At 41.2% G+C, this 26,110-nt stretch overlaps 5 protein-coding genes across 8 annotated transcripts in view; 2 read left to right on the forward strand and 3 right to left on the reverse strand.

The window, feature by feature from the left end:
- Nucleotides 1–680: 680 nt before the first annotated feature.
- LOC6629720 (arrestin domain-containing protein 17) lies at nt 681–3,049 on the reverse strand. Its single transcript, XM_002053641.4, has 4 exons — nt 2,825–3,049; nt 2,051–2,206; nt 1,183–1,989; nt 681–1,117 (listed from the first exon to the last, which is right to left on the reverse strand). Exons 1-4 carry the CDS (start codon nt 2,937–2,939, stop codon nt 963–965), a joined length of 1,233 nt encoding a protein of 410 aa, XP_002053677.1. The 5' UTR covers nt 2,940–3,049; the 3' UTR covers nt 681–962.
- Nucleotides 3,050–3,405: 356 nt separating this feature from the next.
- On the forward strand, nt 3,406–7,965 carry LOC6629719 (PAX3- and PAX7-binding protein 1). 3 transcript variants are annotated; one of them, XM_002053640.4, is made up of 9 exons: nt 3,409–3,798; nt 3,863–4,149; nt 4,793–5,027; nt 5,084–5,266; nt 5,392–6,057; nt 6,119–6,667; nt 6,741–6,933; nt 7,000–7,323; nt 7,404–7,965. In XM_002053640.4, the coding sequence occupies exons 1-9, from the start codon at nt 3,534–3,536 to the stop codon at nt 7,453–7,455; spliced, it is 2,754 nt and encodes a 917-aa protein (XP_002053676.1). In that variant the 5' UTR covers nt 3,409–3,533; the 3' UTR covers nt 7,456–7,965. The 3 variants fall into 3 exon arrangements, with proteins under 3 accessions (XP_015027133.1, XP_002053676.1, XP_070063840.1); XM_070207739.1 differs by lacking the exon at nt 3,409–3,798 and having other exon boundaries at nt 4,017–4,154; XM_015171647.3 differs by lacking the exons at nt 5,084–5,266; nt 5,392–6,057; nt 6,119–6,667; ... (1 more) ...; nt 7,000–7,323; nt 7,404–7,965 and having other exon boundaries at nt 3,406–3,798; nt 3,863–4,154; nt 4,793–4,979.
- Ufl1 (UFM1 specific ligase 1) lies at nt 7,875–10,837 on the reverse strand. Its single transcript, XM_002053639.4, has 6 exons — nt 10,678–10,837; nt 9,615–10,615; nt 9,075–9,546; nt 8,699–9,009; nt 8,286–8,633; nt 7,875–8,232 (listed from the first exon to the last, which is right to left on the reverse strand). The coding sequence occupies exons 1-6, from the start codon at nt 10,752–10,754 to the stop codon at nt 8,090–8,092; spliced, it is 2,352 nt and encodes a 783-aa protein (XP_002053675.3). The 5' UTR covers nt 10,755–10,837; the 3' UTR covers nt 7,875–8,089.
- Nucleotides 10,838–10,942: 105 nt separating this feature from the next.
- Nucleotides 10,943–16,370, forward strand: Kpc1 (Kip1 ubiquitination-promoting complex subunit 1). The gene is made up of 11 exons (XM_002053638.4): nt 10,943–11,223; nt 11,288–11,534; nt 11,708–11,853; nt 11,909–12,646; nt 12,709–12,991; nt 13,054–13,369; nt 13,429–13,838; nt 13,905–14,018; nt 14,081–14,731; nt 14,792–15,398; nt 15,455–16,370. Exons 1-11 carry the CDS (start codon nt 11,060–11,062, stop codon nt 15,769–15,771), a joined length of 3,993 nt encoding a protein of 1,330 aa, XP_002053674.1. The 5' UTR covers nt 10,943–11,059; the 3' UTR covers nt 15,772–16,370.
- A 4,057-nt stretch (nt 16,371–20,427) lies between these two features.
- The window catches only part of Gyc88E (Guanylyl cyclase at 88E), a 56,364-nt gene continuing 50,681 nt past the window's right edge, over nt 20,428–26,110 (reverse strand). The window contains exons 3-12 of one of the 2 annotated variants that reach the window (XM_032434609.2): nt 25,196–25,447; nt 24,644–25,131; nt 24,429–24,552; nt 24,241–24,373; nt 23,498–23,829; nt 23,133–23,430; nt 22,039–23,056; nt 21,672–21,986; nt 21,331–21,612; nt 20,428–21,277 (exon numbers count right to left, since the gene is read on the reverse strand). In XM_032434609.2, coding sequence (XP_032290500.1) covers nt 21,100–21,277; nt 21,331–21,612; nt 21,672–21,986; nt 22,039–23,056; nt 23,133–23,430; nt 23,498–23,829; nt 24,241–24,373; nt 24,429–24,552; nt 24,644–25,131; nt 25,196–25,363 — 3,336 coding nt within the window. In that variant the 5' untranslated portion in view covers nt 25,364–25,447 and the 3' untranslated portion in view covers nt 20,428–21,099. The remainder of the gene's footprint in view (nt 21,278–21,330; nt 21,613–21,671; nt 21,987–22,038; nt 23,057–23,132; nt 23,431–23,497; nt 23,830–24,240; nt 24,374–24,428; nt 24,553–24,643; nt 25,132–25,195; nt 25,448–26,110) is intronic. The other variant, XM_032434611.2, reaches the window with a different exon arrangement.

The following is a 26,110-nucleotide window of genomic DNA, read 5'->3' on the forward strand; positions in this document are numbered from 1 at the left end:
GAATCAGAGAAAGATTCGTGTAAAAGTTCTGATAATGTAAAGACACAAAAGCAGGATGCTTGGGAAGAAAAAAATAATAAATACGAGCCTGACCGCCGAGCCGAACGAAAAGCAGCTGGTGCAAAATTAAGGGAAGAATGCGAAAGAATAGCTAAACAGACTCCAGAAGAGTCCGGATAACGAGTGTTGTCTTAAGGACCTATATGAGCAGAAATCGTGTAGTATACAAACTAGACAATCTCTCAAAACGGTCAACATTAAAAAATAGTAGAAATATTTTTTATTTAGGCCTTATAAATTTATTCCTACGTTTTGGAAATGTGTTGACGGAGCTACCGGAGAAGAATCATGCACATAATAACACACATTTATACAAATAATGTTCATAAATACAAATGATTCAAGCTGCTCCACTCTGCTCTACACAACAGAACAACCGATTTTTGTTTTTATTATCCGATTGTTACCAACTTTTTAGGACAAATATATATACAAATATATATGACAAGCTTAAGTCCATAAAACCGTCATTTTTTCCTCGGAATTTTCAGGTATTTCATGCTATCAAGGATGTCATTGAGTATGCCTATGGACTGGTCTGTTTCAGCTGAAATCTTGTTAATGTGTGCCCTGATCCCGCTTTTTATTCACCAAACTTGTATAGCACATAAAGACAGAAGTGATAATAGAGGTGTTTAATATCGATACAATTTATAACGAGCACTTCTTAGTTTCGACTAGCTCTCGCGCAAATACAAATATACATTAATATTTTGAGCGGCTTAATTGAGATTTTCAAATTGACTAACAATGTGTTTGGCTGACGATTATTTTTATGCTTTCGTTTGGACGGAAAGCTTAGATATAAATGAGAAGTGAATAAAACGTAATAAAAAAAATTGAATAATAGACAGATTAACAAATTTGAAGCACATTTGGAATATAGCAGTGCCACAATTAAATTAAGGGCTTATTGCTGGTGCTGTCGCGTTCTTGAACTGAAAGGTTGGATAGCGCGGAGCAAAGGTGTTGTCTCCAATGCTTTGAGTGTGTTCAGAATCATCACGTCCGCTTATGATTGGTGCACGGTATTCTGTTTCCACAAACTGTGGTGGCGCTGTAAAAAAATTAAAATATCACTTGTACCGCTTGTTTAGTCATGGGAATTAAATTTGTACTAACGAATATTAGGGTACAGTGCGCCTCCGGCACTATCAGCCACATTCCAGCCAAGGGCACCACCCAATCCGCCATCGCCGGGCGGACTAACTGGACTAACCGGTTGTGTGGGTGCTAGAGAGGGATCCTCTGTTTGTGGTTTTAAAGCAGCCAGTGGTATTGTGCCGAGGGTAATTGGCACTTTGCCGGTTAGATTGCGATGTGGTCCACTTACATCGCACTCCACATGCAAATCATAGTCTAGAGCAATTATGCCGCAATTCAGTAAGTTAGTTGGAGGCAGTGCAGGTATTTCCATTTGCTGTGTAAATGTATGAGATTCTCCGGCGTTGACTGGTCCAACGCTCAGCTGGGCAATTATCACTTTTGATTCGCGTTTCTCACTGCGCGGTTGGTTCGTATGGAACGTGACAAGTTTGCGCAATTCAAATTTAACTGCGGTGAGATTCACATTGCTGGTGTTATCAACCTCACAGGTTATGGGCAATATTTGACCCGAAACATAACCAGTTTGTGGTATGCTTGTGATCACGGACAACGGACCAGAGCGGCAGCAAAAACAACAGAATGACTTTTCCAGTTCAAGCTTAAACGTTTCCTTAACGCGTGGATTGAGATTTAAGTCAACTGGCGCTATAACAGTAAATGCCATTTTCATATCCTGATCAAACTTCCAAGGCCTATCCAAAGTAACTTTGATGGTGTAGCGCACATGACCGAATTCACCCTCAAATGAGGAAGGCAAATTGGGCGGTAGAGCGCATGTAAACGGATATGTGTGAGTGCCCGGCGGCAGCTCGGTTTCGGAACCTATAAAACAAAGGATGTTAACCTTACAATTGATTAATCGAGATGGAAAAGCATGACTTACTGTTCTTGCCGCCAAGCAAGTAGTATTGTATCTTGAAGTACTCCTCATGTCCCTTCAGGTGCGTAGTCTCGTTCTCAGTCTTGCCCTCACTGGTTGTAACGTTACGCTCCTCGGTCCACTCCGTGTTCGCTTCGCCCAAAAAACGTATAATAATGCCTGCGTTGAACAAGTGGTTGAAAATTTTCTTGTGCTTGTAAAGAATTTACAATTTATTATTGTGCCACACCTCGCACACCTCGACTGCGTGTCTCGCAAATGCTAAAAATAACTGGCTACTGCGACAAATGCTCAGCTCTGCGATTCTGTCCCGCTCTATGACTGCCAAACCGATGACATCATCGCAAACAGCATCATTCCACTGTTGCGTACCAATAGGTTGACCTCAATTAAATATTTAATGCTCATTGTGTAGAAATTAATTTGGCAAATTTAATGCGTAGATTTTAAAAAATTGGGAGTATTATGTTTTTAGTTTGTATCCAGATCCAGAATGGTATACAAATACAATAAACAAAACAGGGTCCACCCAAAAAACTACACCATGGGTGTTTTATTTACATATATATGACTAACGGGACCGGCTTTTTGCGACTGAGCAGAAGGTTTTTGTTATGGGAGATTAGAAAACCAGCTGTCTTATAAACCAAATAGGTATTTGGTTCTCTAGTATATAAATTGATTATCATTAGCTGCTCTGTTGATGCCGTCACTTTTATGAGTAATACCAACTCAATTATACAGGTCAGAATACATATATTTGAATCAAACTCTTACCTCGTACTTTTTTGGGCGAGTCAAAAGTTATTTTGACTTGGCCGTTGACAGTTTGCCCAGCGTAGTAAGTGTTCCATGGATTGTCCAATTGCACCTCACAGCCTTTGAGACCCATTGTTTAATATTAGGCTAACGTACAAAATAATTCAGTTTAAGTGGCAAAACCCAGCGAAACTAAACAGTACCGAATCGTACGGTATAAGTGCGTTCGAACGACTTACTGAACTGAACCTACGTACTAAATCCCGAACTAAATCCCCTGGTTCGTTCACGTGGCTCGTTTATATGAGGCATTTAGAACTTTACATTTTAATAACAGTTTACCATTTGAGCAGAAATTGTAGATTCATTTTAAAAGAATATAAATTTTGGCAATTTATTTTATGCTTAATTTGAGAAAATACCAATTATATGTGAAAAGGTACAATAATCTAAGGCATATTAAGTTTTCTGTAAAGTGTTAGTTTATTTTGCGTTAAATAAAAAGGCTATCATAAGACCCGGCAAAATGCTGCTTAACGGTGGAGTAATCTTGTTTAATGCAGCCCTTGTCTATATTCGATAAGCCACATGTTATCGAGTCGGTGATATCGACTATAGGATCGAAGAATTTTTATTGCGAAAACGTCGTGTGTGCTAAATTTGGCTTTTAGTTATTGTTAAATATTCTAATTTACGTTTAACATAATAGTGTAATAGAGTGTAGCAAATGTCGCTTTTTCGCAAACCAAAGAAAATACAGCGACGCGTATTCTCAAGTAATGCAGACGAGGACGATGATGCGTCGGCTATGGACATTGATGGGGGTATGGAAACGCCCCCACCGCCTCCGCCTATAATTTCCGCATCGGGAAAGCGTGATAAAGATGCAAAAGCCAAAAAAACAATTCGACCACCCGATGAAAGTGGAGCAACAACTGGTGCAACCACTGTCCAACACAAGCCTAAGGCACTTCTTAGTTTTGCTGACGATGGTGAGTGAATGATCTTATTTGAATGACAATGTAAAGCGTTTGATATTAATCTCTATTCATGCAGAGGACGATGGGGAAGTGTTTCAAGTGCGCAAATCCTCGCACAGCAAGAAAGTCATGCGAATGTTAGACAAGGAGCGACGCAAGAAGAAGCGCGAGGAACGTGCGGAACACACGGGACTGAGCGGACACCCGGGTTACGAGAATGGTAGTACTATCCAGCATTTAGAGTCGTCCAGTGCCACTGCTTCGGGTGCTGGTCCAGCCAATCTGTCTAGTAGAGTACAGAGTAAAAGTAAAAAGTGTGATAATGATATGATCCAAACCGAAATACGCACAGACGACTTTGTGGTAAGGTTATTATTATTCAATTTTCCTACAAAAAACAACAATTTTTTACGATTTACGTACCAATCAAATATATAAAAATAATATGGAGCAGTTTAATTGACAATAGGAAAAACAAACCAAAAAATAAGCTATACATATAATCTTGGATATATCTTTGGCTTGATTGTTTAAATGCTTACTTTCAAATCTGCAGATTGGCAACATTAATACAAAATTGCTCCAGAAACAATGCTACAGCCATAAGATAGATCCTCGTCAGAATCTAAATATTTATTACAAATAAGTTGAAGCTTATTTAAGATCTATATTGCACATTCAACCTTTGTTTTCAATTAACCATTCCCTCGCACTTACTAATGCATGTTTCCTTTCTAAAGCTGGTACGCACTTCGAGACCAACACGAGCAATACAAATGTCTTCTTTAAATTCAGAGACACTTTTTTAGCTCCCATTAATTTTGAAATATTTGATCAAAAAAAATATATATATATTATATAATATATAGATGGAAAATGAATCGTACATATGTATATGAGACTCAGTTTGGTTGTCTCGATGTGTATACAATATATATTGTAAAGCTCTTAATTTTCCTGTAAATGCATTCAATAATGTTTGCTTCACTCTTGCTCCCAAAACCAGCTTGTTGTCAAGAAGTCAGAAACTCCTGATGTTCTTTTAAATGGACGTGCCGCGCTGTGCGCTGGTCGCGACGATATGAGCGACGAGGAACAGACGGATGATAGAGATCATGATAAGGCGCGGCATCGCTTCTCAAAACCAGAGCACTTGAAGCAAATGCTGGAAAGCGGTTCCATACCGGATGCTGCCATGATCCATGCGGCACGAAAACGCAGACAGCGAGCTAGGGAGCAGGGTAATGGCGTAAAATGACTTACTGTCTGTAGAGCATTAATGAAAACATTTTTGTAGGTGCTGGTGACTACATACCCATTGAGGAGCCCAAGGAGGCGCCTAAGCTTAGCACGCGATTGCCACGTGAAGATGTCGAAGGCGATCAGTCGGACGATGAAGAGCGCATGGATATGAATGACATAACGGGTCGGAAGGAGCGTGAAGAGCGTCGTGAACAGTTTTATGCCGTTGAGAATGATTGTATGTAGTAGTCTGATAGCTAGTACAATGAGTCCAAGACCAGACGGCAACAGCACGTCATTTCTGTAGTAATTCGTTCGTTCTTTCATACAATTTATTAAATCTTTGTTCGATTCTCACTTTAGTAACCGAGGAAGATTCCGATCGCGAAATGCACGAATGGGAGAATCAGCAGATACGCAAAGGTGTCACTGGCGCCCAACTCGTGCACGCTCAGCATGAAACCGTGCTTTCACGTTTCATGATCAAGCCATCAGCGCCCAGTGGCGATGATCCCTTGGAACTGGAGCATATAGCGCAACAGGTGCCGCCATCAACGGCAACATTGTTGGAGCAGGCATATGCAAAGACCAGCATTGACAGAAAAAGTGCCATGGCATCGGTAATGCGTTCCAGCGTAGCCAAGCCCAAGAGGGAAAAGGCAAAGGCGACGGCTTTGCGGACACCACAGGAAATGCGCACAGCAATTTTAACGCGTCTGACAGAACTACAGGAGCGAAATGAGGATCACAGTGCCAGCATTGCGCGCATTGCAGCCGAATTAAAATCTTTGAAACTACAACAGCTTGAGTGTCACCAGAATGCGCCTACGGCGGCCGCTAAATACAAGTTCTATCAAGAGATTAAATGTTATGTTAACGATTTGGTCGACTGTCTGGCCGCCAAGTTGCCGCTCATAAATGATCTGGAGAAACGTGCCCTGCAGCTGTATGGCAAGAATCAACGTTATCTAGTCAATCGGCGGCGGCAAGACGTGCGCGATCAAGCCAAGGAGATGGCTGAGGCATCAAGTAAGCCGGCTAAAATTAATTTATTTATTATTTTCGTCTCAAGTTCGATTTCAACTTGCAGAACCACTATCAGCTGCTGCACGTCAAACACCGGAACACGAGGAGCAAGTGCGTCGTGCGGCCGAGCGAGAAGGCCGTCGCACGCGACGTCGCTGTGAGCGTGAGCGCAACTATTTGTTAGCCTCCCATCTGGATGGCATGTCCAGCGACGATGAGATTGCTGATCAACAGCAGGAACAGTGCCAAGCCGCAAAGGAACTTATCGAATCGCAAGCAGCAGATGTCTTCGATGACGTCACTGACGATTTCTGTAAAATCGATCTGATACTTGTTAAGTTTTATGCTTGGCGTAAAACGGATATGAGTTCGTATCAGGATGCGTTTTTTCCCCTTTGCCTACCTAAATTATTAGCGCCATTGGTGCGTCATGAGTTGCTACTTTGGTCGCCACTGCTAGAGGAGTACACAGACATTGAAACAATGAATTGGTATCAGGCGTGCATGCTTTACGCCTGCCAGTCAGATGAAACGGTTGAGCGTCTAAAGCAGGATCCCGATGTAAATCTGGTGCCCTCGCTGATAGAAAAGATTGTGCTACCCAAAGTGAACTGTAAGTGCTGTCTCATACACACACGGATAATAGATTAGGTTAATTAAGTTAATTGGATATTGTTTGTATTTAGCCCTGGTTGCGGAGTGCTGGGATCCATTGTCAACGACACAAACGCTACGGCTAGTAGGCTTTATCAACCGCCTGGGTCGTGAATTCCCGCTCAGCAGCAGCAACAAGCAACTGAAAAAGCTTTTTGAGTCAATTTTGGAACGAATGCGCCTCGCGCTGGAAAACGACGTATTTATACCCATCTTTCCCAAGCAGTAAGTGCAAGTCTTTAAGGCGAAGAGGTTTAAATAAAATAAATTTTAATCCGTTTTCAATTAAAGGGTGCAGGAGGCCAAAGGCTCGTTCTTTCAGCGTCAGTTTTGTAGTGGTCTAAAACTGTTTCGCAACTTTCTAAGCTGGCAGGGTATTCTGGCCGATAAGCCGTTACGGGAGCTAGCCATAGGAGCTCTGCTAAATCGCTATCTTCTTATGGCTATGCGTGTATGCACTCCAAATGATGCAATTAGCAAGGTCTATATTATTGTGAATACTCTGCCAACAGTTTGGTTGCTGACCAACAGCGATACGTTGAAGAATCTGGAGTTATTCATAAGCTATATACGACAAACGCTGGATAATTGCGATGCTAATAATCCACTACTTATGTATGTATCTAAAGAGGAATTGACATTTCTGATAATAGAAAAATTCAATTTAACATGTATATATCTATTTTATTCGATAGGCAATCCTGCGACAAGGCGAAGCAGATACTACAAAGACTACATAGCTTATAAAGTGCATACATTACATAAATTTATACCAATCACACTTATCGCGATTTAAACTTAGCTCAATGATAGATTTTTGCGTCTGAATTGTCAACCACAATTAAATACTATTGATATTTCCTATCTTAGAAAGTCTAACAATAACTAAATCCCCCGGTTCTCCTATAAAACTGCTCAAAATTGTCGGCAACTATTCAAGAATCTATCTACAAATAATGCATAAACAATGATGTACATACTTTTATAACCATATGTTTATTTAAATATTTGAATCGCTTATTTTGTTGGTTAGTCAAAACCCTCGACAACCAAATTTCAATAAGAAAAGAGTCTGTAGTATATAAGCTAATTCGGGACAAAGCCTCTTGTTTTTTGATTGTCTTACGTAGATTAGTACTACTTTGAGCAACCTAAAAAAAGTGATACAAATTCAGACACTCTTAACTTTATTGATTGTATTTAGGAGACTTGCGCGCATAGCAAAAATAAAACAATTTTTAAATTATTTACACAATACTTAACAATTCCAAAACACATATTTCTTTTAGAGCAGACCATAACCAATTATATTGAAAATGAATTTATACTTTAATCTGGACTGTTTTTTTTTTTTGGAAGTCCGAAAGTTTTAGATTGTATTTTAATCAGCCTTAGAGACGGATGCACGGGAATAGTTCTGGGCGAGATCCACAACCTCCGCTTGCAGCGACTGCAATTGTTCGTTAATAGACTTGCTTTCGGCACTGTCAGGCGTTGCTTGTTGCAGCATTTGCAGGACGAGATCTGCAAGAAGTTGGCATGTTAATTTCGAACAGATTAACTTAATACTATCATACCATGATAACGTAACAACAGGGCATTTTGCGGCTCATTGAGAGAAGCACGAATGTGTTGCAGGATGGCCGAAACAAATTTGCCGGACGCATGCAAAATGCATCCAGTGATTGTGGTGAAGAGTATCAGCGCAGCCAGATGAAGTAAAAGTGCGGGCTCATGACACTCCAGTAACTGTTGCAGTAACTTCTCTTTGTGACCAATAATCAGTGCGCGATCTTTTTTCTTATCAGCCTTTTTTATAATCATACTACACGCTTTCAGAACCGATTCCGTGGCCAGCTCAAAATCTTCAATGCTTCTGTTTAAGGCTTTGTTTTGTTCCAGTAAAGCGTTGCGGTACTGTGCATCTAGTCAGGAATAAGCCAGAAAATGAGTGCAAATGGCACGACTGAATGTTTGTTTTTTAATTTACCAAGCTCTTGTATGAGTTTAATGCGTTGATCAACGTTCAGGTTTGTGGACTTGACCGATAGACTGCATTCGGCGGCCACATAAAGCGTCAGTTCATTGCAAATCTCGTTACCCAGTGATTTAAGCAAATATTTTACCAGTTGCGTTTGGGTATCGGCGTGGAACAGCTTTAGGCCCTTTTCGTAGAGACGTATGTCGACAAGCAGCATGTTAACGCGTTCCTGTATGGCAGCATGAGTCTGGCGTCGATTTGTTTGCGGAGTTGCCTCATACAATTCCTGGGCCTTGGATAACGCGACCTGATTTAGCTGGCTATGTATGGAAATACAAAAGGAATGAGCTTAAAATGAGACATGGCGAACTGAAGTTCAATTTACTTTAAATAGAGCGCAGCAATTGGCTTGGCTAAGTGCTCTAGACCCTCTTCCTCCAGTGTGATCTTGATTAGATTTATGATATCCGAACTTTTGACCAGTTCAAGCGCTTTTACGGATTTGCGCGTATTCCCAGCTGACTGCTGCACTGTGTCCTCTTCATCCTCGCTGTCATGATTGTGAGCAGCCGCACGGCCACGTTGATGCTTCTTGGTCGATTTGGTTTTAGTTTCGCGTCCTTGCGCACCGCCACCCGCCTTGCCAGAGGCCGCTTTTCTGCGACGCTCATCGCGCTTGTCCGTTTTGCTATCGTCATCTGCATCGTGGGAGGTGCTCAGGTTGTTGCCTTTTTGAGCCAGCGTTTTTTCTACAATATATTGCTGATAGACGCCATTGTCGATGGCTGATTTGGCCAGTGCCAGAGCCATGTCATGACATGGTTGTACCAATTCTGTAAGATATGCCTGGGAAAAGACTGCAACAAGAGTGTAGAGAGCCTCGTTATTTCGAACAGCCTCGTTATCTCAAGTGTAGATCACTTACCGATGCTTTCTAGATATACAAAATGGCTGGGATTGCAGTGCTTTTGGGCTATGACTGCGTCGAAAGCCTCGGCAATGTCTTCCTCCGACAAATTAGATGGCAATATGGTGGATAAATCTAGATAATGCTTGGTGGCACTGCACTCATTAAGGGCGGACACCACGGTCAACTCAATAAGACGTGCGCCCAGCGCAACACGCTTAAGGAACAGGAACTGTTCGTTCGGGAATTGATTGCGTATATAGGTCTTGGCATCGGAAATGCCCAGTTTGTTGATAGCCTCGTACTCCAGGAAGCTGTTTTGCTTGTAAAATGAATTGACCCAGTCAGCCTGTGTCTTGGCATAAATGTGCGGCACATACTGAGCATTGGCCTGTTTAGAGGTCACTTGTCCGGCTGGCGAGATTTCATCGAGCAGCGAATGAAAGATCTTCTCCTGCACATTGATCTGCTGCAGAATAACAGCCACATTGGTGGGCTTGGTGATGGCTGCCAGAGCGCCACGTATTTTCGCCTTGCAACGTTGTATGTATGCTTGGGTAAAAAACACGCGAGGATTGCTGGCATCCTGACGACCCTTAATGATCTTGCCCAAATGCTTTTCCACCACATTCTGCTGCAGAAAGTCCGAAGGCAGATCAAACTGTGACGTTAAATCCGATATAGAAATTTCACCATGTTGCGCCAACTTCTCGTTGATCTCCTGCGCAATATGCGTAATATAGTCCTCATCGATAAGCTGGCCAAGCAAAAGGTGTATATGTGGATTCTCGGCCGCTATACGTTCAGCCAGCGTAACAATTCGCGACAGATCAACATTTAGAGTCTTGCTGACCTCTACAAGATTGGCGCGACCACCGTTTGCATACAATTCATCTTGTATTTCGCGTTCCAAATGGTCGGGGGTGATGTATTCCTTGCCATCATTCGTAAAAACGACATCTAGCAGTTGCTTCTCCAGCAGCAAAGTTACTATTTCAATGCAATTCCGTTCCGAAAGCCTGGCCAGAGTTAATAGTTTATAAGGTGACAGCTGTTAATTAGTTACTTGACTGTTTCTTACTTTTGTAGCGTGGAAGTCAGCTGCGCCTTTTGAAAGTCAGCTGCCAAGCGTTTTATTTCGTCCCAGTCGCTGCTCATTTTTATTCAATAGTTATTTCTAATAATAAATTTGCCTTCAATAAAATTGGGCTACAATCAGAAATGTGACGCGTCAACAAAAGTTGACGTTATCGATAGCTTATCGATAATTTGCAATCAATCAGCTGCTTTAGTTTGATAACATTTTGGTATTTTACTCACTGCCGACATACGTTCACACTTTGTTCTTAAATTATTATGTTTAAATCAAATATTTAGATCGAACTGCCGACTTTGAAATTTGTTAATTGATATGTATGTCTGTATAAAGCAAGCCATGTATTACAAACACTAACCGTGCCAAGATGTCGATATCAAAATTATTCGTGAAAGTTTTCAATGAGGACATTTTTGAGCACCTGGATCAGGAAAACTACAATTCTGACTTGGAAGATGATTTGGAGGGAGCAAATTGCTCTACTGTGCCGGATCCGCGAACCCCGAAGCTCGATGAGCTTTCCGTGACAAAGTGCGTTGCATCATTTGTCAGACATGAGGATAGGAATCTATCTTATATTCTAAATCTTTTGTAGGCAAATGACCATTGTGAGGAACTGGTTGGATGACAAGTTTCAGCAGATACAAACTGACAGCAATGAGGAGATACGTAAACTCTATATGGAGACAGAGTCGCGCATCGGTCCCGAATTAGCTATTTTCGATGTGGACTACACGACAACTGTGCGTGTGTCTACCGATAGGCTGGCCTTGCGTTCCCAGGGAAGTTTCAACACGGTGCGCGCAAATTGTTGCGTTTATGGCGGTCGTTGGATGTATGAGGTAATCATCGTTGTTACGGTCAGTGGCTGGGGTAAGGGTATGGTCTATGGCTATGGATTGGTGGTTGCTTAGCCAACGGTCAATGACATTGAAGTTTCTAAACAGATTTTGGAGCATGGGGTGCACGTGCGCGTTATCGACATATTCTAATTAAGTCTTGTTTGCTTTACTAGATCCAATTGCATACGAAAGGCGTCATGCAAATGGGCTGGGCGGCGGGCACTTGTGGATTTAATGAAAATAGCGGTGTGGGCGACACAAAATTCAGCTATGGCTACGATGGCAGCAAGCAACAGGTCTGGCACATCTCAACCAGAAAGTAAGTTGGAGTCCTTGAAATCGAACTCTTGATTCTAATGCTAAAATTTCAACAGATACGGCGAGAAGTGGCAAATTGGTGATATCATAGGTGTCACAATTGATATCGATCGCGAGATTATTGAATACTATCGTAATGGGCGATCAATGGGTGTGGCCTTTGACAAGATTCAGAGAGGGCCGGGCATTACATTTTTCCCTGCCATCTCTTTGGGCTATACACAGGGCGTACAGGCAAACTTTGGCAATCGACCGTTTGTATATCCAGTGGCCGGATTTCAACCTCTGATGGCACGCCCCATATTGAAGCTGCGTCGCGCCAATTTAATTATGGACTATCTCATCAATTTGGCTGGCATCTTTTCTCACTATAACGCACAGTCACGCACAAGCCAAAAAACTGGCGAAATACGAGTGTCCACCAAGAAGACGGTCTACTGTATATTTGCAACGTTGCTCATTGAGCGCTTCACGAATGAGATATTTGATCCTTATATCATTGAGGATGTGCTACTGAAGCGTATCACAAATATGACTGCACTGCCGGCTGAAAAAGAAAATCCACATAGCGTGCTCATGGGCCTCTTGTCCTTGTTCTGGAACTTTATGGAGGCCGATGAAGTTAAGTTTGTGCTGCGCAAACTGGTCAATGCCCTCTTGGCTATCTATACGCACACCGTGCAGGGCATGGACTATGAGAAGCATAGACAGGCGCTAAGCGTTCTCCACTGTATCTGCTTGCATGAGCAAACACGCAAGTATCTGCTAGAGGGCAAGCTCTTCAAGAAACACTGGTAAGCTGAAAAGTATGGTTTGTGGATTTGCACATGACATGCGTTATTTTGTTGCTTTCCAGCTTGGCCTTCTTTTTGTACGTACATCCGCTGGAGTTTTATATAATGGAGGAAATACTGCCCGATTATATGGCCTGGACAGAGGGCATTGATGGACCCAAGGACAAATATTTAAATGCTGTGGAAAAGGTGCGCAAGATCACTGAAGCTTTGTACGCAGCCCAAAAGGACTTGCTAAAAACGCTGATGATCAACACAGATGGCAACGGAGAATCTCCTTCAAGTCGCAAACTTTTTCTTAACAAAATGCGGCGTTATGTCATCGATTTAAGCATGGAGCAGCGCGTTAGTTATTGCTATTAGCATCCAGACCATTTCCACTTAAACAATTCTTTTTTATTTTGCAGCCCTTTCATGCCTTTTTCTTTATGCAGTCTAGCATACAGCATCCGCTGGATCCGCCAGTGGCTCTTGCCTTTGTCTGTATACTAGTCGATCAAGTGCGATCACTGTTTAAGGATGAGCTGCCCACTCACCTTATGGAAGTGAATGCCGATTACTTTGTGGATGGGACATTCGATTATATGCATTTTGATCGCGTTGGCGGAGTTTTGTCGCATCTTCGTAAGGTGCATAGGGGAGACATCGATTCCTATTTGGGCACAGAACGTACCCAGCAAATCTATGACGAGGATCGCAATTCTGTACGGGTCAACGAAGTGGGTGCGTATAGCGAGTGCTGCTAATTAGTTTGCGCAACTTTTAAGATACAACGTTTTCAGATACCACACTTTACCTGCTAGGGGAAAATATTAATAATGTGGCGGTGATTGGTCACACGCAAGGCACTAACAACTCAACATTCACCCACTTTCTTAATCCGCGCATAGCGCAAAATACAGACACAGCCCCAGGCAGCTTATCCTCAGAGGCTAGCGTATGCGAGCTGTTGGATATTTGCGTGCTCTTTTACTACTCAGCCGGGCACAAATATATAGTCAAGATAGCTGGGGTGCGTGATGAGATTGCTACGCTGAATGAGGTGCTAAAAGAGACAAAATACTATCGTGAGGATATCGAACGCAAACTGATGGCCCTGGAACAGCATGCGAATGTCTGTATGAATGACAATCATCATCATATAATGTCCGAATTGCGCTCCAAGTTCAGTCAGCGACAAAATGTGTTTGCAGTGAGTGATCTTCTCAGACTTTCCCATTTAATTCACTTACTTATTATTTTTTTTTACCGTCCACAGACACGTTCAATATCGCTGGCAAGGAAACAAGTTTGGCTGCGCGCTGTAGCACTGAACAGCCAACGGCGCTCGTTGTTGATATGGCTTATGGAGCGCATCGTGCGCACATTAACGGTGAGCAAGGATTTCAATTTTTACAAAAGTTGTTGCTTCATATAAGTATCCCTTGGTTATAGAGCGCATCGAGCATGGGTCCACTCTTTGCATTTGTACCCGAGGTTTACATAAATACGTTGCCCATTTTGCTGGACACTGTCATGGACTTTAGTCATCATGATATGCGCGCTCAGTTTGAAGTGGCGGATGCCGAGTGCGCTGTCAATGCGGCGGCAGAGTTTTTGGGCTTGCATTCGGCAGACTCGCGTATTGTGCTTGCCTCCTGCAAAGATTCGTTGTTACAGGCATTGGGCACACTCACGTGCCACAAGCCGGGCGTGCGTGCGCTAGAACGTAGCTCAAAGCGCTCTCAGGCAGCTTTAGTGCGTGCTCTGCTGCGACCTTACGAGAATCGCGCTTGGGGTCAAAGCAATTGGCTGTTGTTGCGCTTTTGGCTGGGCGAGGGCTATGCCTTTAAGGATTCGCGCCAGCCCAGTGTGTGGCAAGGTGGCTCACAGCCATTGCAACAGGGACTGTGCCGCAGTCGCTCGAAAAACGAATCGCACACCGGTCTGTTACACAATGTGGCGCCGGCAAATCCGTCCAAACACTTTCAGCGCTTAATTGGTTCTAAGATGTTTGAGGACGAACCGTTTGCCACCACTTTTCTTAACTCTGTGCTGAGTCAGCTAAATTGGGCCTTCTCAGAGTTCATACTGCTGCTTCAAGAGGTGAGCAACTGCTTTTGGCTTATGTTCGATTTTCAATGATCTCTCGAATACTTTTTATAGATACAAAACACAGCGCAGCGTCAGGAGAACACGCTTTTTGAGCCAAAGCAACTGAAGATCTGCTCAATGTGCTTTGAGCTAACAGTATCGCTGATGCGTTGTCTGGAAATGATCATAACTGTGGTACCGGACGTTGTGACCGATGAATCGCGTCCAAATAGTGACTTGCTATTGAATCGCATATGCCAGCTGATCAGTCAGGTGCTATCACGCGTTACAGTGCCGCCAGGCTGCTTCCAGTTTGTGGTGGATATGTGCTCTGCTGATCTGAATGCCGTCACACACTTTCCCATCATTAGTGCAGCATTGGGCATATTGTTGGCCTTGCTGCGCACCGAATTGGACAACGATGTGACGCCGCAGAAGGTGACACGCATATCGCGCGCCTTTCTCACCGATCCCAGTTTTCAGTTTGCGACACTAGAGTTCGCGCTAGGCGAGATACGCACTCCGCTGCTTGAGCAGAAGGAGATACCTCGTGGCAATTTCGATCCCTCGTCGCGACCACATATTGATCCGCTGACTAATGATGTGCGTCTGCCACAACTCAATAACTCCAAGCGCATACGCGCAGATCCACCGATTATTAAGTTTGCGCTTTCTGATTGTGAGTTGTTTAACATTCCATAAAATGTTCTTTACTTAGCCTATTATCTTTCACAGATCCGACCCATGTGTCCCATGAAGAAATCGAAGATGTGCGCCATCTTATTGAGAGTCTGCGCATCAAACAGACTCTGCTCTCAGATATTACGCTACCCTCTGAGGACTCGTTGTGTCCCATTTGCTGTGCCAAGCCGATCACTGCCGTTTTTACGCCCTGCAAACATCAATCTTGCAGCGATTGCATTATGCAGCATATGATGAACTCCAAGGTCTGCTTTTACTGCAAGACCACCATACAGACAATCGAAACGCTGGATGGCACTCTCATCTACTCCAATGATGAATCGGTGAACACTGTTACAGAAACTGCTTGAACAACCCCACCGCAAAAACCAACAAACCCAACAAAAATCTAGTCACCTTAAAACAAAAAATTGCTACGCTTAACATGTGGTTATTTACACATAAGTACATACATACTATATACATAGATATATATATTTTTAACTTCAGTTTTTTTCATTTTGTATTTTATATGCTTGCAATTATTTCAGATGTGATATGCTATAGTGCAATTTAAACACAGCTCTATGAACAGAAAACATACCAACAAAATTAAATAGTTAGCACATTAATATTAATATTGTTTGTCATTTTATGATCTCTGGTTAATGCAACTATTTCCATATTTATTTAAGAGCACACAAACTCCAAGCAAGTGCATTTATATTTATGTTTAAGCTGAAAAACTATTTCCAAAATAGTTTGCATTTAAAATTGATAACAATTAGTGGAACGTCTATTTAAGTACGATAATTTATGTCAACATTATAAGATATTACAACTATTTAATTTCATTTTGTTAAGGAGCTGGTGGTTTGGCTAAAGTATACAAATCAAACTTTATTTGTGAACCAATTCCTAAGTTATAGAATTTTAAAACCTGCCTAACAATTAAAATTAAGTAACGGAACCAATTTTAGACAATTCCCTAAACATTTTAGCGTCTCGCATTTGTTCCGTTTCAACTCTCGTGTTATATATTTAATGAAAATAACAATCTATGGCTGGCTGCGAGGTTTTGAACGTCAGCCAAATACAATTATTGTATTTCGGAAAATACAAATATAAACTTTTAATCAATTTTAATCACCGCACTTGTTCCGACTTTTCATTTCATTTTCAATTTAGAAAAATAAACAAGCATTTTGATAGTACGCTGATTATATAATACAGTTAAGTCCATATAGATAAAGGTATACAGTTTATTTGGACACATTTATGTCTACATGTGTGCCTCAGGTGGTGCCAAGATGGGTTAAGCCTTAACTTAAATTACAAATGTTCGTTTTGGTATTGTCATTTTCGAGAGGTCCAGAAATTTGTAGCTTGTGTAGAATATTTATCAAGGTACATTTATAAGCAATATATGTAGAAATATAACTATTCGATTTTAACAGTTTAAACAGTGTTTTTTTTTTTTTGTTTTCTTCTAATAGACATGGACAATAAAGCCTTTCAACTAACTATAGTTATATATATGTATATAAATAGTACCTGTAGATACACATGTAACATATATATATATAGTGACATATCCATAGTCGCACCCACCCTTTAACATAACTTAGCACATAAGCATAAGCACAATTATAAACATTTCTAATATTGTAAACAAAGAGCCTGGTGATAACATCGACATTGGTCAAGATCAAACTGTCCCCCTTTGGTAGACATAAACAATTCACCCTAAATATCACGCCACTGTCAATGTTCCCATCAGAGTACTATCCCACGCATAATTGCTGACGCAGCTCAAACTTCACTCAATTTTGACTCAAACTCTCTCAAAGCGAAGTTTGCTAAGCGACCGCAACAGTTAGATAAATCAGTTCATATTCGGGAAGCAAATCTGAATGTACTCAACAAAAGTAGCCGTTAAGTGAAAATAATAAATTGAAATATATTTTTTTATAGTAACCTAACGTGCAAAACTTAATTGGCGCAGCCGGTAGGATACGTCGGGAAAAATTAAAGATCGCTAAAGGATAATTAATTCCCAGATCTAACGCACAATCGCGACCGAAAGTGTTGTCGGAGTGTAATAAAAATTTTCTCGAATACGTATCCGCACAAGAACCTTCGGGTCATTAGTAGCTTAATAATATTGACCCTTTGGGCAATAAAGCTACTACAGTTAATAACGACTGGCTTTGCATATCGTTTGATCCCTGCAATACGTTATTACTGAGTCTTTTTAAGACACACACACAAAAAAAAAAAAACATTTAACCAATAATCCATCACAAACTTTAACCTAAAATAAAAGTGCAAAATCAAAGAACAATAAAGTTCAAACCTACAAACTCAAAACTATTCAAAAAAAAGTGTATTACACCAAGAAGACAACAGTAACCATTTACAAATCACAGAAAGACCACTTAATTATTATAATCGACAAATAGAATTTGAAAAAGGAACCGAGAACGAAACAAAAGTTACGAATTACTTTCACAAAACCAACATAAAAATTACGTACAAAGACATGACTAATACGCATGCCAAAGAATTAATAACAGAATACTTATGCACAAAGAAAAGTGTGCTATACTTCCACAACGAAGCAGATTTTCCAATTTTTCAAGAAGCCTACTTAGAAATAATAAGTCCAAATAATTCAACAAAGGCAATGAAAACTAGTACAAAATTAATAGACCTTCAAACATACGCAGAATTCAAAGAATTAATATTAAAAAAGCACAAAGAATTATTACATCCAGGAATTGAAAAAACTATTAATTGGTTCAAAGCAACCCACTATTTCCCAGATTATCAAAATTTAATTCAAAATCTAATAAATGAATGTGAGATTTGCAACATCGCAAAAACAGAACACAGAGATACAAAATTAACTTTCGAAATAACTCCGGAAATCGCTAATATCCGAGAAAAATATGTAATGGATTTTTACATAGTAGGAGATAAACAATTTTTATCTTGCATTGATATCTATTCAAAATTTGCATCATTAATAGAAATAAAAAGTAGAGACTGGCTAGAAACCAAACGAGCTATATTACAAGTGTTCAACCAAATGGGTAAACCCATCGAAATAAAGGCAGACAAAGACTCAGCTTTTATGTGCACAGCTTTACAATTATGGCTAAAATCAGAAGCAGTAAATATTAATATAACCACTAGTAAAAATGGTATATCCGACGTAGAACGATTTCATAAGACAGTTAACGAAAAACTAAGAATCATTAACAGCGACTCAGACGTCGAAAATAAACTTACAAAATTTGAAACTATACTCTACACGTACAATCATAAAACAAAGCACAAAACGACTAACAGAACACCAGCGGACATATTCATATATGCAGGTACACCAGAGTATGACACTCAAGCTAATAAAGAAAAACTAATAAATAATCTCAACAAAAAACGAACAAATTATGAAATTGACACTAGATACAAACACTCACCGTTAGTTAAATCAAAGACGACAACCCCGTTCAAGAAAACAGGAGAACTAAGACAAATCGACGACAAACATTTTGAGGAAACTAACAGAGGCAGGAAAATAACACATTACAAAACCAAATTCAAAAAGAAAAAGAAGACTAATCAAAGCAAATATAACAATTACAGGTCAACAACAGACAGCGATCAAAACATACAAGCACCAGCTTAAATTAATTATTATAATATTACTATCAATAACTGTAAACTATATAAATGCACAGAGTATTGAAATTAATCCTATCAAAGCCCATAACGGATATCTCATATTTAAAACAGGAACCATAGACATTCCGACAGATTACGAATTCCACTGTTTAACGGTTAATATAACAAAAACCGAAGAAACTTTTAACAATTTAATTGAACAAAGTAAAGAATTCAATAACCTTATACAAATCGAATACCTAGTAGAAAAATTAAACAGAGAAATAAACGGCTTAAAAATAGCCAAACGCAGCAAAAGAGGTTTAGTTAACATAGTAGGAACAGCATATAAATACTTATTTGGAACATTAGATCAAGAAGACAAAGCAGAAATTGAACAAAAAATAAGCAACTTAGCAGAAAACAGCGTCCAGGTTAACGAATTAAATTATATAATAGAAGCTATAAACAAAGGAATAGAAATCATGAACGAACTAGATCAAGAGAAACAAAAAGGAAAGAAATTAGATATCCTTATATTTAACTTACAACACTTTACAGAATATATAGAAGACATTGAGATGGGAATGCAGCTCACAAGATTAGGAATTTTTAACCCAAAATTACTAAAACATGACTATTTGTTGCATGTTAATTCTGAGAAATTGTTGAATACAAAAACTTCCACTTGGTTTAAATCAGATACAAACGAAATACTGATAATATCCCATATTCCTCGAGAAATAATAAAAAGCCCGGTATTCGAAATAATTCCATACCCGGATGAAAATAATAATATTTTGACAGAAATAGCTCATGAAAAATATTTTACCCAAGATAAAAAAGTTTATAGCAGAGAAACAAAAAAATTAATTAATAATGAATGTTTAACAGGAATTTTAAACCAAATAACATCAGAATGTAGTTATACTAAAATTTTGCAAAATTTTCAAATCAACTACATAGAACCAAATATAATTTTAACTTGGAATTTACCAAAAACTATATTAAACCATAATTGTATAAATAACGAAATAACAATAGAAGGAAACAATATAATAAAAATCTTTAATTGTTCATTGCAAATTAATGAAATTTCAATTTCAAACAATATGTTAGATTATACTCAAAGCATTTACGTAAGCAATGATGTTATAAAATTAGAACCACTTTCGTTTGTACAAACGAAACAAATTATAAATGCACATACAAAATTTAACAATGTATTCCAGATAATTACAATAACCATATTTGTAATCATATTAATAAGTTTAACACTGTATTTGACATATAAGTTCAAAAGCATACCTAAGAAATTAATTATAAAATATAAAAAACCCAAAGTAGAAGAAACACCTACAATAATAGGAGATATACCAATTGTAAAAGAAGAAAATGTTACACTATATCCAAACTTAAACACCTGAGGACAGGCACTTTTCTAATGGTTGGGGGAGTGACATATCCATAGTCGCACCCACCCTTTAACATAACTTAGCACATAAGCATAAGCACAATTATAAACATTTCTAATATTGTAAACAAAGAGCCTGGTGATAACATCGACATTGGTCAAGATCAAACTGTCCCCCTTTGGTAGACATAAACAATTCACCCTAAATATCACGCCACTGTCAATGTTCCCATCAGAGTACTATCCCACGCATAATTGCTGACGCAGCTCAAACTTCACTCAATTTTGACTCAAACTCTCTCAAAGCGAAGTTTGCTAAGCGACCGCAACAGTTAGATAAATCAGTTCATATTCGGGAAGCAAATCTGAATGTACTCAACAAAAGTAGCCGTTAAGTGAAAATAATAAATTGAAATATATTTTTTTATAGTAACCTAACGTGCAAAACTTAATTATATATATATGTATGAGAATCAACATCTAACTACAATTTAAGATCTAATAATTGCTGACTATACTCCAAGAGAAGCGCGTGAGAACATTGAGATATAGACGATATGACTCAAGGGGCATGCTAAGATTTCGAATGCCAGTTCCAATTGCTATCCCAGCTCATTTATAGTACGGTACAGGCATTCGAGTGCATGCGATGCGAGTGTCGTCCATTGCCGTGACTAAAGCCGCTGCAGCACTGATGTGAGATGGGGCCGGAGCTGCGGGCATGCTGGAAGCTCTGGCTGTTGCTCATCTTGGGCTCGTGCAGCGGATGATGACAGCTGGGCGCATGGCTGTGGCTGCAGAAAATATTCAATTAAATTTGTCCCAGCTACTTGACACAATCTCTTACCCATGGTTACAAATGCTCGAATCGGATATGGAGCTGGGCATGGCACGACTCAAGATCTGAGGCGGCGGTGGTGGTGGCAGAAATAATGGACAGCCAGCAGCTCCCAGATCATCGCCACCACCATCGTGGCCAAAAATGCCGAGGCGCATATTGGCCGCCTTTGCCGCCGATTGAGATTCAACTTCATGCGCTTCTTCAATCATCTTGTCCAGTTTCTCCATGGCCTTTGTTTGCTTGGCGGCCAGAAAAGCCTTGCGCGCCGCCTTGGACATAGAGTGGGGTCTACAATGAATAAGATTAGGCTTCGAAGCCTTAGTTTTGGGATAGGGATAAGTGCCCACCTGGCCGGCGCGGAATTGGAACGATGCGGTGGTGGTGAATGCAGAGAAACGGATGATATGGAATCCTTCGATACAGGTCGGATGTTGCTGCTGCTTGCTGGCACCACAGCTGGTGCTGTGCCGACCAAAGTCGGCGGCGGCTTGCCACGGTGCATGGGGCAAACTTCAAGAGTTGGTGCAGCAGCAGCAGCTGCAGCTGCAGCAGCAGTTGGAGTTACACAGTTCTCCTTGGATGTGGTAGCGATTAATGCAACTGGCGCTGTCGGCGGTGTCTTAACCGCCTCCCGGGTAGTGCTGGTGGAAAATGTGATTTTTCTAATTAGAATGGAGGTGCTGCCGTGGAATATGTTGTTGAGCTCATACATACTTTAACTTCATGCTTCTCTCCCGCTCCAACGAGGCATTAGATGTGGATGGTTTCATGCTGGCGCTGCTGCAGCTTGCCGACTCTCTAGGCGGTGCGGTCGAAGGGGGCGTCAGCTGATCCATGGCGGCCAGTTCCTCGGGCGTAAACTTGTCGGGATTGCTTGGGCGCGGTTTGTGCGGAGCGCTGCCAATGCGAAATGGTGGCGTTGGGCTAAATCCACATGGCGATTGGCAGCTATTTTTGCCGATGTTGCTGCTGTTGGCCAATGGGCCGCGCGAGATTTGTAAATCCTCCAGAAACTCCTCAGTGTCCAATATAAGCGAGCCGAAGATGTCGCTGGGCGAGCGCATGAAAACGTGACCAGTGGAATTGGAGCGGGATTCGCGCCGCTTATTTTGCTCTGGCAAAAAGCCGGTGCCAGCACTGCTGCGCACTGGCGAGTTGGCAATGCTTCTCCTCGCCACATCCTTGAAGGTTACCGGCGAGTAGAGGCGACTGCTGCGCTCATCGGTTGCTGCCGCTGCTGTGGCTGTTGTGGCTGCTGTTGCTGCAGCTGGCGCATGATGAGCCATTGTAGTGGCAGCAACCAGTGCACCGCTGGCACCCAGCACCACATTTGACATGGCCGCCGGCGGAGGATCGGCTGGCGGCGGCGCTATCGGTGGCTGTGGCTTAGGCGCCGGCAAAATGGCCTTGGGCATGGGTGTAAGCGGCGGTGCTGCGGACATCGGATGCAACTGTAGTCCAGCGGTTAGCTGTAGCGGTAGGCGATTCTCACGCTCCTCCAGCCAGTAGGTCTTCATGGTGCCTTTGCCCTTGACATCGATCTCGCCGCGTTCGAGTATTTTATAGCTCGGTCCAATCAGCACCTTAGTCGACTCCGATATGTGCACCTTCATGGCAATACTGGTGGACTCCATTCTGGAGGCGGTATTAACGCTATCGCCAAACAGACAATAACGTGGCATCTTTAAGCCCACAATACCGGCCACGACGGCGCCCGAGTGTACACCCACACCTGCTCCAAGTATAAGAGGGATGTGAGGAATAAGGGGAAAATATATGGAATCAATTTAATGGATACGCTGTCTTACGTATTCTCAAATGCTGTCCCGTGGAGGGATCCTTCAGATCGGTTATGGCGTCGACCATATCCAGGGCCATATCACAGACTCGCTCGGCATGATTCGCATCCTTATCCGGTGCTCCAGCCACCACCATATAGGCATCGCCAATAGTTTCAACCTTGTACACAGAATTGCGCTCTGTGAGTGTATCGAAAATTGAGTACATGGCATTCAGCATCGATACCACTTCCATGGGCGTAATTCGACTGCAAATCTCCGTGAACGTGACGATGTCCGAAAATAATATGGACACACTGTCAAACATCTGTGGGATAGTTGCAGGTCAGTCTCAGTATCAGGTATTAAGATGATTAGATGATTCAGGCACTCACCTCACAAGTATCTATGGGATTCTCGCCGCGTCTCAAACGATCCGCCACCTGTTTGGGTATCATCTGATAGAGAAGCTCATCGGTGCGCCGCATTTCCTCATCCAGTTTGCGCATGGACTCTTCCAGTTTCTTGGACTTCTGTTGCTCCTGATCCAGCGCCAATTTCAGCTCTACGGACTGCTGTGTGCCCGCCAACATGAGATCTCTGCTAAAATCGTGCATGGACAGATCGTTTATGTAGAGACCAGTTGTGATCAGCGAGGTCAGATCGGGCATCACTGGCGTGCCCAGGAACATGATCATGCGCCAGTTTTCCATATAAACCATTTGACCTGTAAACAGGAAAGGAAAAGTATATTTTTTTTTAATAAATATTAAAATTTAAATTTTATCTCGTAAAGTTTATATGTACATATTTTTAAGATCCTGATATAGGGTTTGCTTTTATGTTATTCGTATAACTAATAATATATAAAATTTTATATAAATAAGTATTTTATATACAATAATTAACATGAAATTAAGAAAGAGAAGATTACTTTCATATATACTATGCTTAATTCCTCCGGAATATTTTACACAAAAACGCATATAGACAGAATATGTTTGTTAGAAGAAAATTGAAATTCTTTATAGAAAATAGAACTATATACTTACTATAACTTAAAACTATATATTTTTAGAGGCTGCTTAAGAAGTTGCAACTTTATGTTTTCTTTTATTAATTATATGCAGAATTTTACCTTTTAGTCGGAGAGATTTTTCCGGCTCGCTGCCATCGTCATGCAGCAGCAAGTCCTCGTTCTGTGCATCCAAACGCTCTGTAACCGGATCCACGGTAACCAGCTCGAATATGTTGTTGGTGCGATTAAGTATCTAATGGTTTGAGTTAATTAGAAAATATGCATAAACGCTGGCCCAGGGCACATACGGTTTGAAACTTGAATGCAATTAGCGGGCGCACCAAGTCGAACCAGGCTGTAATCTTCTTGCCTAATAGCTCCGGCAATATGACCATCAGGGAGTTGCCAATGCTGCGCACAACCATGTCAGCGCTGTCAGTACAAAAGGGCGGGGTTCGGGGTAGAAGAGGGGTGGCAGTTGTTACCTAATCTCGCCGGGGATTTGTTATGTGCACAAGCTTACCCAAACACGATGCAAAATGGAAATATCTCAAAGAGGACGTGTGCGCTGATGGGCAAATGCTTCTCCTCGCGCGTCATGGCCAGGGAGGCGAGTGTGAAAGCCCGGTTATCGAATATCAGCTGAAAGGTTACGTGCACTGTATCGAATAGAATCTCCTCACGCACCAGCTCAATGTGCATCTCCTTGTGGTAGAAATAGCGCGCCACTTCCCGGATCTGTCCCATCGTGTAGTACACAAAGCCCCGCCTCTTCGATCGATAGTGCAGCGTGAGGCCCTGTTTGGTTTCGTTTTCGCATATAAAGCTGGGTGCGCGCATGCGCGGATACGAAAACTTAAGGTACTCATGCAGATTGTCCAGGCCATTCAGAAAGTCACGCATGTGCCGTCCCAGCACCGACAGCACGCGATCGTAGCCATATTGACCCACAAAGCCAACAAAGTAAACGCCCAGACGATCCATAAATTCGCGCTCGGAAACGCCAAGCACCTGCAAAACAGAGTATATATATATAAGTCAGTATAAGCTTATATATGGGCCATCTAATTCTCACAGTTTGCGCCTTCTTAGCCAGTTTTTGCAGCAGATTCTCGGGATACACCTGATGCACGCTGAATGATGGCGAATCGATGCCCGCCTGCCGTCTGATGTCCTCCCATTTCTCCTCGCCGTACACGGACTTGATGTACTCGGATAGATTCTCCAACAGCAGCCCATACATCTTGACAAAGAGTCTGTTTAATCTACCTGTTAGGATTTCAGCCGCACTTAGTTGCCGCTTGTTTGGCCCATTGTTGATTTTCACCTGTTGATAAGAGTAGAAAGTATTTGGGAACTTTTTACTTTTTTTGGGGAAAAGTGAAATGTTTTATCATTTTCATAAACTATAATCATATATCATACAAATATATGGGAATATAAAAAAATACTTGAAATCTATTGGATACTTGAAAAAGATACGTAATAAGTAAATACACAATTTCCGAATTTCTTTGCGACTTAAAGATTTATAAAAACTTTGTAATAAGCAGAATTGTGATCTTCCAAATCAAAATTTTCACAATATTTATGTTTGGCTTCTGATGAACCTTTCTCACAATAAGTATACGCCCCGTGATGCTCCGCATGTAAATTGCATTAGAATATGTTGCCAATACCGATTGGCTTTAGATTTCATGGAAAACTGTGCACATTTCGGGTTTATCCCCAGAGGCAAGCGTCCAATGTTGACATTTTGTGCAACGCGCCAGACATTTGGCGCCTCATAATTTTGCCAGCCTCAAGCAAAATTGGTTGAATTATTTTCTTTTTTTTGTTGCCTTTGGGGAAATAAGTCAATAGATTGGCTCGTTTTTTGATGCGCAGTTTTCATCAGTCCATCAGCACTTTTGATTTAAATCAACATTTGGTCGGCCAACTGATAGAAACTTGTGATTATTTGACTAAAACTATTGACATATAATTTTCA

Source organism: Drosophila virilis, chromosome 2 (assembly GCF_030788295.1).
Source record: "Drosophila virilis strain 15010-1051.87 chromosome 2, Dvir_AGI_RSII-ME, whole genome shotgun sequence".
Classification (NCBI taxonomy): Eukaryota; Metazoa; Arthropoda; class Insecta; order Diptera; family Drosophilidae; genus Drosophila; species Drosophila virilis.

Coding starts and splice junctions, on each gene's coding strand:
- LOC6629720 (XM_002053641.4), bottom strand. CDS start 2,939: ATGGGTCTCAAAGGCTGTGAGGTGCAATTGGACAATCCATGGAACACT. Junction 1,990..2,050: donor CTTGCTTGGCGGCAAGAACA/GTAAGTCATGCT, acceptor TTTGTTTTATAG/GTTCCGAAACCGAGCTGCCG. Junction 1,118..1,182: donor CGCACTGTACCCTAATATTC/GTTAGTACAAAT, acceptor ATTTTTTTACAG/CGCCACCACAGTTTGTGGAA.
- LOC6629719 (XM_002053640.4), top strand. CDS start 3,534: ATGTCGCTTTTTCGCAAACCAAAGAAAATACAGCGACGCGTATTCTCA. Junction 3,799..3,862: donor TCTTAGTTTTGCTGACGATG/GTGAGTGAATGA, acceptor CTATTCATGCAG/AGGACGATGGGGAAGTGTTT. Junction 4,150..4,792: donor TACGCACAGACGACTTTGTG/GTAAGGTTATTA, acceptor TCCCAAAACCAG/CTTGTTGTCAAGAAGTCAGA.
- Ufl1 (XM_002053639.4), bottom strand. CDS start 10,754: ATGAGCAGCGACTGGGACGAAATAAAACGCTTGGCAGCTGACTTTCAA. Junction 10,616..10,677: donor CTGACTTCCACGCTACAAAA/GTAAGAAACAGT, acceptor AACTCTGGCCAG/GCTTTCGGAACGGAATTGCA. Junction 8,634..8,698: donor TAAACTCATACAAGAGCTTG/GTAAATTAAAAA, acceptor ATTCCTGACTAG/ATGCACAGTACCGCAACGCT.
- Kpc1 (XM_002053638.4), top strand. CDS start 11,060: ATGTCGATATCAAAATTATTCGTGAAAGTTTTCAATGAGGACATTTTT. Junction 11,535..11,707: donor GCGGTCGTTGGATGTATGAG/GTAATCATCGTT, acceptor TTGCTTTACTAG/ATCCAATTGCATACGAAAGG. Junction 11,854..11,908: donor TGGCACATCTCAACCAGAAA/GTAAGTTGGAGT, acceptor AAATTTCAACAG/ATACGGCGAGAAGTGGCAAA.